We start from the raw sequence: 8,796 nt of genomic DNA on the forward strand, positions 1-8,796 counted from the left end.
AGCATTTCTGGATGGATCTCATCAATCCCTAGAGCTTTTCCACTGGGGAGTTCACAAACACCCAAACACATGTATTTATTTCATATATGTATTGATCTGTGGATCAGAAGATTGATTGCAGAGGCAAAGATGTGATCTGTGACTTTTCATTCAAACACTCTCTTTGCTGAAGTCCAGCCAAAAATGCTAAGGAACATCAGACTCAGACTTTAGCTTCAGATGTTCAGCAGATTAACGTCTTCCCTTCACCAAGAGTTCTGACCCAAAACTAAAACCTTTTTGGTTCTTGAAAGAATCTTGCAACATTCATAAGTCCAATAGATGCTATCTGATTACGTTTCCCTGCTTTTAAATGCAGAAAAATATCCCAGTTGAGCGTGTGGGTTTTAGTGTCTCCTTTAAGAAAAAGTAAGCAAACATCACCTATGTTTCGGAAGGGAATCCATAGGGGTGCAGAGGATGCTTTTGCATAATAACACTGGGTTATTTTTGTGCTGGCCTGTTTGTGTAGATGTGTGTGCTTGTGTGCGTATACACCATTACACCTCATTAGGCAGACATTGTACTGCAGCCATAAGACTGGTGTCACAACCGTCGTTACTCGATGAGCAAACAAAGTGATTGAGTGCGAGACGAGGCGATTTGCCTGCTCGCCCGGGACTGCCGTTACAGCACATTTACATAAACATCACCTTCTTTTACATCTCATTAGCTTAGACATGAAGGAAGGAGTGGAGGAGGGATAGATATATTAATGAATGAATGAATGGGGAGGAATGGGGGGAAGAGCAGGAAGGAGATGCTCGGTTATAGTGTGCTGAGGGAATGGAGATGGCCATATTAAGTAAAAGAGGAAACATTTACAGATGCATTGTTGGTTTTATAACTCCAACAACGTTTCTTTTCTGTCTTTAGGGACCAACTTGTGCTGCCTTTTCTTCCTTCATTTCCCTTTTGTCTGCAGCTGCACAAACAACTCATTTTGAAAATCTGTTTATTTTAATGGAATCGCAGTGTGCACACTGAGCTTTCGTGTGATCATCTTCACTTGTTTCATTGATAATTGCAAACCATCTTGATGATGCTGAACTTTGAGGAAATTGAAGCAGAGAGTTCAAAACAGACAAAACTATCCTAAAAGCCGTATCAGATAATCTACTTCTCAGTGGCGAACCGTGTATTTTACACCCGGGCCTTCAGTGTTGAATAACACTAGAACACTGGAAATCCAAAGTTCTCGCAAGAGCACAATTTGAATTTGTTCAGCAAGTAACTCTAGCATAGAGTAATAGTATAGTATAAAACTATACCCTTGTAGGGTATAGTAATTAACTATCTCCTTGTAGCCAAGCTGCACCAATCACATCGATGTATCGACATGATGACGACAGTTTAATCTATCAGTTAGCTCCGCCGGTAGCTAAGCGTATGGGGCTCTGGATATGTCACCCCCTGTGTTTTTGTGATTGGTCATAGTGTTATCCAATTGCGTGAAGTGAGATTTTCAAATGCACGCTTGGTGCTGCCCCTTGAGATGGGCGATCATCATTACTTGACTCTTAAAGGTGCCCTGCCACACAAAACTAGTACCCGTTTGTGTTATGTTGTGAATGTGAAAATGCTACTCTGCTGCTACCTCCTCTGTCAGCTTCAGCCACTGAAAAGAAATAAGCAGAGAAATCAGGCCAATTACAAAAGTTGGTCAGTCTGACGTCAGGTTGCATGAGCTCATTACTATTCACAAGCTCGACCAGTTGCTCGGGGTAAAGGATGCTAATAGCCAGTCTCTCATTGTCTGGCCGTTAGCCAATCAGCGTCAAGGGGCTTAGCTCAGAGTCTTCCTGCAGGCTTTCTATACCACACTAGAATGGCTTGAAACAATGTAACCAAACCATTTTTTTCCACAAAAATGTCCATGGCAGAACAGACACTTTTAAAATTTTCGGATTTGGGTCTGAATTTCCAGGCTATGAGACTAAGGCATTATCATGTGTAATAAAAGGATTTAACACAAGGCTCAACACCTAGAGAGTTTCAATACATTATTGCAGAGACATGAATACATGGTGGCTGAAGCCATCACTTTCACGCAGTATGACATGATGCTTCATCAGGTATTGTCCAAATTAGTGTATTTACCAAAGAAACAGAAACTAACCCACAACAACTGGTCACATTTACTCATACAACGACCACAACGCTATCAAAAACACAATCAGAAATCAACAGGCTTTTCCACAAGTTCCAGCCAAGCTGCTTGGGCTCAACAACACACATGACACCACGCAATAACAATCCAAAGTAAGCAGTAATTAAAATCATTTTACTAAAATGCAGAAAAATCCATAAACTTACCAAAAGCTGCTTATCATTTGAAAAAAAGTACATCCACCTTTCTGTCATTAACATTACATCTAAAAATCTAAGCTAACTTGAACTAACCTTACTTCTACAGTTATGTGATGCTAGCTAGTTTTGCTTCTCGGCCACCGTATACTAACTAGTCCGATAGGTGATAAGGTGGCAAGGCCAGCTAAAGGGCTCTGTCCTGTCAAAAAATACGCCACGGCAAGCTTGAAATTTGTTTGGCTAAAGAATATGACAATTGACAACATCGTCCCTGTTTGCTTAAACAGCAGAGGGATTCACTGGAAATTCTGAAGGCTTCAGAGTAGATTTTTCACCCAGAGATATTGACACTTATTATCATCTTTCCAAATGTTTCATCTAACATTTGTGGCATCAACCTTTAAAAATCTTTGGCTTTCCTGTTCTGTACTGTACATAGAATAAACTGCACTGTATATATACTATACAGTATCTCACCCCTCCCTCTATTTTCAAAAGTTTGTTTAAAAACCAGAAGAGCTGAATGATCAGATTTGCCTATCTATATTAATTGTAATCTAATCAAGATGGTGGTTTAAAACACAGGCATTTATAATTGAATTGAATCTAATTGAATCATATTTGCGCATGAATCTACATTATAAATGTGGGAGCACATACACACAAAATGGGGATAGGCCTCATTGGCATGACTGTGCAAAATTGAGGCATTAATGGTAGTTTCTTTTAGCCTTTACACCCATGTATAGCTTATCTGTCTCCTTGCATAAGAAACGAGGAGGGGATTTGAGTAATTTGGTTTTATGTGGGAGCGTTTGCAGGAAACCTGTGCTGTTAATGATTTCCCTTTTAAGGTGTGTGTGTGTGTGTGTGTGTGTGTGTGTTTTCACTCTGTTGTTCACTCCTTCTCCTGCCAGACAAAAAAGCTCTAATGAAAGACTGCCAAGTTGTTGGATCATCATGGCCACCAACAAAACTCAGCAAAGATTGTTCTTGATTGGGCTTTAACTTCTTGATATTCGGCAGCGTTGCCACAATGGACCGAATGGCTTTGCTCACATCTTTTTCCATGCACAACCTCCACGTAATTGTTCTTAGCCACAAACCCAGAAGGTGTACTGTAGGAAAATGACAATTGAGCGGAATACGATGGCGGAGCCCGGCTAATTTAATTCCGAAAACCGTCTTCAAAACTGTGTTGTCCAAACCAAAATAAACACAAGAAGACATGTGCACACTCACCCACAGTTTTAATGCCAAGCCAAGGAACTGGATGTGCTGTGTATCCAAGGCAACCTAAATTAGTCTCAGCAGGTATGTGGGCATTATGTTTCTTGCCAAGGAGAGAGCAGAGCAAGCGGGCAAGCAAGAGTGAAATGAATGGATAGAGAGAGAGGGGTAAAAGTGGTGAGAGTGCAAAGAAAGAAACAAGTGTGGAAAGGAGGAGTGGAGGGCAGCAGATAAGACCTGAGAGGAGGAAAAGATAAGAGGTAAAGTCAGAGGTTGAATATGATTACCAAAAGAAAGAAGAAGAAGAAGGAAGAGAGAGAAATGATTGGATCAGGGAGGGGAGGGATGAAAGGGGAAAGTGGTGCAGAGGGTGAGTCAGAAGGCAATGAGAGTGATTGGGAACTAGCATGCTGCTTATTGCATGCCATGAAGAATAAAGTCAGCCGTGTGTGTGTGTGTGTGTGTGTGTGTGTGTGTGTGTGTGTGTGTGTGTGTGTGTGGTGTGTGTGTGGTGTGTGTGTGTGTGTGTGTGTGTGTGTGTGTGTGTGTGTGTGTGTGTGTGTGTGTCACAGACAAAGCTATTAAATAATAACAGCACAGACAGAGCTGAATTACATCTCCAAAAAGACAAGATTACACTTGCTGCCAGACACACACGCTCCATGTTTGGAAGTTCAAAGAAATCATGTGTATGCACACATGTATTCTCTCAGACACAAACAGTCACACTAACAATCATTTACATTGACTAGTGTCTGGATGACAGAAGCGGTCTAAGAACATAGACGGCCCTTAGGTTAGATGAAGCACAAGCGCCCACACACACACACGCACACACTTGCTCAAAATAAATCTTAATATACACATGTACGAAGCATATTTCTCAGAATTTTTCCATAATTGTCTGTCTGTCTGCTGGTCTGTGGAGTGATGGAAAGCAAAGGCTAAGCAATGATTGTGTGTGTTTGTGAATGTGCTTGTCACACCCTTGGCCAGCATGTGTGTGTTTGACAGCTCCTTTAAGGTGTTGATTGGGGAATATGTGCATGTATGTGTGTTAGTGTGAAAGTATGTATCTGCGTTTTTCTTGCCATCCCTGCAGTATATATTATACACTTCCTGCCCACTCTCTCACTTTCTGTCTCTTTTCTTCTCCCTGTCCGTCATTCAAACAGAAGTGTCATTCTTGCCTTAGTCTCACTTTGCCAGACCCTCCTTCAAAGCGCGCTGAAGGAGAGTCTGACTAGTCCACACAGCATTCGGGGATGGGAGGAAAACATGCTCTGGTAAATGCCATTTCTTTAAATAAACCAGAATTGTCATGGGCGGTGCTAAACTCCGCACGGAGCCGCTGCAAAATAGTTGTGCGAGAGAAAACTCAGATTGGACAGATAGTCTAACTAGCTTTCTCAATTTACCATACAGAGATCTGAGGAACAGTCAACAATAGTCCTCATAAATCCACCAAATTTAAAATATAACATAAAGAAAGCAAAAACTAAAAAATACATGGATCCGGCGGAATTTTTGCAACACCGGAGCAATCCCGAAAGTGGAACGCGGAGGATATGGATTAGTCTTGCCTCAACTCTAAAAATCCATTTCTTTTCATGTTTTAACGATTTTTTTCCTTTTTATATTTCTGTCACTTACCAATTAAACATAATCTGCAAGTCTCTGCTAAATCTTTGGCTTTGGTGCTCTGTGCTAACACTTTTAAACACTTCTTTGATACTTAAGTCTGTTTTTATAGTCTAAAGCCATTAGTCCTAATTTGCTACCAAATATTTGCACTCATGCAATAGCTAGAAGCACTTCAGCCGGTTACCGTCTGACACCTGGCTCCATAACATTTAAATGTATAGGCCATTTTTTAAACGTTATTTTCTCATTTATTACTTCACTTGCATAAAAACAAATGTCTGGCACGTGTGTAATATGATGCAGATTCAAATGTAGTTTGAAGAATTGTGCAGCCTTGACAAAGGTTTGTGTTCTCCAAAGGGTCGCTTTCACACTTGTGGTTCGGTTTAGTTGGTCCAGGCCAAGGGGGAGAAAAGAAGGAAATGCAGTCTTGCCTTATTAGTTCTTGTCTGTTTTCTGGTCACACATACTTTTTTCAAAAGAACCAAGAGAAGATAACATTAAGTCATATGGGCCAATGGCTAACTCATTCATTTCTGTAAATTTGCTGTATAGTCACTGTGTTCCCATTTATTCCCCTTCAGTTGGTAACTTTTAGAAAAATTAGGTTTTGCTTACTATTTATGTAAGATAGTCCTACATAAATCAGATAAACTATGAAAAAGTTCAGGTTCCTTTGCTGCATCCTGGTGCTCCTAATGGCATTTCAATCAGGAGTCTGCTCTGAGAAGAAGATTTATTGTACATATGCATAATATCAAATGTACAGTCTTTGGAGAATGGACTCTATTGTTACGAAATATTTTTTTAAAGGTGTAGAGAAACCAAAACATATCCCCCCGATGGAGCCTAGACACAGGTGAAAATTCAGGAAATTCAGGGTGCCGTGGTAGACGAGGTGGAAGGGGAGGAGGAGGGTTGAACGTTTACCTGAAATGACAGCTGACAGCCGCAGAGAGAGAAACCGATTAAAACAGAGATGTAATGCTGTGATTGGCTCATGAAATTCATGGCTTATTCTTATCGGTGTAACTAAAAAGTGAACACCTTAACCCATCTGATCAATTTAGGAAGAGAGAGGGGTGATTGGAGTTATTAGGAGTCTTCCTGAAAGAATTTGTGCTGAGCTTTATTTGCAAGATTCCACTGCACCCAAAGACAAACAACCAATCGGAGCCAAGAAATTAAACTGTCAAACTAGGCATGCAGTGCTGATCAAATATGAATCTATTCTGTTACTGTATTTTTTTCTTGCTTCAAATGTTTTTAGAAACATATTTTAGTGTGCAGAGCCTGATTCCTGTTAGCACCTTAATTGTTCTGAATAATTAACTTTTGTGTATGTATGTCTCGGTCTGAGTCTTATACAGCAAATTGTGAATCTTAGTTTCCTGTCACTTGCAGGTGAGTAAAGCAGATCTGATTGTTCTTAATGCACTGCTTTGTGTGTGTGTTTTGCGTTTAGTTCACCCACTTGCTGTGACTTGTGTTGTGTGTTTAATACACATTAATTGTAGTAGATCAGTGTAGTCTGTTTTGTCTTAAGCATTACATTGCCCCATTACATTGCAGGTAATAATCTTAACACAAGGGGAACACAAAATGAGTTTCTCTCATAACCTAGTGCTGTGTGGTAACCTGTGTGGACGTAGTTGACACTGGTAACACTAGTAAATTCAATTTCCTTGCGGAAGTCATCCCAAAAGGATCAACAAAGAGAAGTCTAAGTCTAAAACTGTTTTTTTCTAAGGTCATATAACATTCGGCATTTGGCTTCTACATCAAAGGTACAGTAGCTGGCTTTCCATCCTGGCTATAGTCAATTAAAAAAAGCAAGTGAATAAATTAATACTAGTTTAAATCGAACATTTCATCTTAAAGGAAATTTTTCTCTAAACTTAACAACTTAACTCAAATGCTCTGTCTCTATTTACCCCATTGTTGGTGTCAAGCATAGTTCGTAGCATACTGTAGTTCTAACCTTTAGGTAAATTAAAGTGTTACCCAAAATGCCAAGCTGTATGTTTGTGTGGACTAGAGATCAATCAACTGTTCACCCATTCATCACGTATCAGACTCCACTGAGTAAATTTGGGGAGAAATTTGAGATTTTACCATTTTCAAAAAAATGTGTTGACTCCCCTATGGGGGTTACTGCTACTACTCACTAAAACAAAGTAAAACAGTTTCAGGATTGAGTGGATTATTGGGCAGCAACATCTTTACTGTTGCTCAGCATTCCAAAAGCTGTTGGATGGAAACACAGCAACTGTTGTTAGCCAGTGTTGCCAAGATTGACTAATAGAGCCAATACTGTTTGCACTATCCAAACCTCAGTGCCAATTCCTGGGTAATGTAGTTGTAGTGTGTGTTTTTGTAGTCCCCTAACATGTTATGTTGTTTTCATGCCATCTCTGTAGTCTGCACGGTTCGCTGTCAGAAGTTCCTGATCTCACGGGTCGGGGAGGACTGGATCTTCCTCATCCTGCTGGGACTCCTCATGGCCCTGGTCAGCTGGGTGATGGACTTCTGCATTGCCATCTGTCTACAAGGTGAGACAGGGAGGGATTGGATTCTGTACCTTAGTTTGGGGCATGCACAGTGTCAATGAGCGCAGAGGCAAAGGCGGGTTATTCAAAAGTAAAGGATGCATTGTTAGAAACAAGAAGGGGATGAGTTATTTATGATAGTTTTGAAACACTCAAACAACAGAAATGCACACAATTCATATTCCGAAAGGGTGCCTTTAAATGAGCCGTTGAGACTTCCGTACAGTTCTGATGTCACAACATTATTACATAAAGAAAAATGGGTGACATTACTTTACCACTGTGCCGTCATTCCCTGTACGCGATGACAGTCCAGAGACTATGACAGCACAGATGCAGAAGACCCAAAAACACTGACCAATCAGAGCCGACTGGGTTTTTTCAGGAGGGGGACTTAAAGAGAAAGGTGCCAGTTATACTTGTTAGTGTGTAGTTTAGAATAAATCTGACCAAGCCTTTTGTTGACTGATGGTGTCATTAGAACCTGCAATTTTTTCAAATTTATTTCATTCAGCTGGAGAGACATATGAGCCATCCAACATGTTTTTATTGCAGTGAGTTCTGGAATATAACCTCTGGAGACAACTGTATAACATTGCAATGAAAAGGGTTGTTTTTTAATGATCTGGCCCAACACAAGTTTGTAAATAGAGATATAGTGTATTTATGATTGAGTCTTGGGACAGACACTGGAACTTAATGCAGAAAAGTTCAATGTATTGCGTATGGTGACTGAAAAGGTTCTTTTGAAGAATAGGTGCAAGGAGGGATACTGGGCACAAAGGAAATAATATAGTTGGGGGAATATTGGAGAAGTTAGTGGAACAAGTGAGGAAAAGTAAAAGAATACAGGCAGCAGGGAGTCAGTGATTGATGACAGAGAGAAGCAGTCAAGGTGGATCAAGGGGTGGATGGGAGGCCTTTAATGGCATTAATCTTCTACCTGCAATGTGGAGGCAGGAAACTGAGGGAGGAGATGATGTGAACGGGGGATTTGAGTCAACTTGCTTTCCAGGAAGCGGAA

General features: G+C 40.5%; 1 protein-coding gene across 7 annotated transcripts in view; it reads left to right on the forward strand.

Moving 5' to 3' along the window:
• The window catches only part of LOC116672846 (chloride channel protein 2), a 162,668-nt gene that overhangs the window by 79,260 nt on the left and 74,612 nt on the right, over positions 1-8,796 (forward strand). For all 7 annotated transcript variants that reach the window (XM_032504801.1, XM_032504810.1, XM_032504827.1 and 4 more), the window contains one exon: positions 7,644-7,775. In XM_032504801.1, coding sequence (XP_032360692.1) covers positions 7,644-7,775 — 132 coding nt within the window. The remainder of the gene's footprint in view (positions 1-7,643; positions 7,776-8,796) is intronic.

Source organism: Etheostoma spectabile, chromosome 3 (genome assembly GCF_008692095.1).
Source record: "Etheostoma spectabile isolate EspeVRDwgs_2016 chromosome 3, UIUC_Espe_1.0, whole genome shotgun sequence".
Taxonomy (NCBI): Eukaryota; Metazoa; Chordata; class Actinopteri; order Perciformes; family Percidae; genus Etheostoma; species Etheostoma spectabile.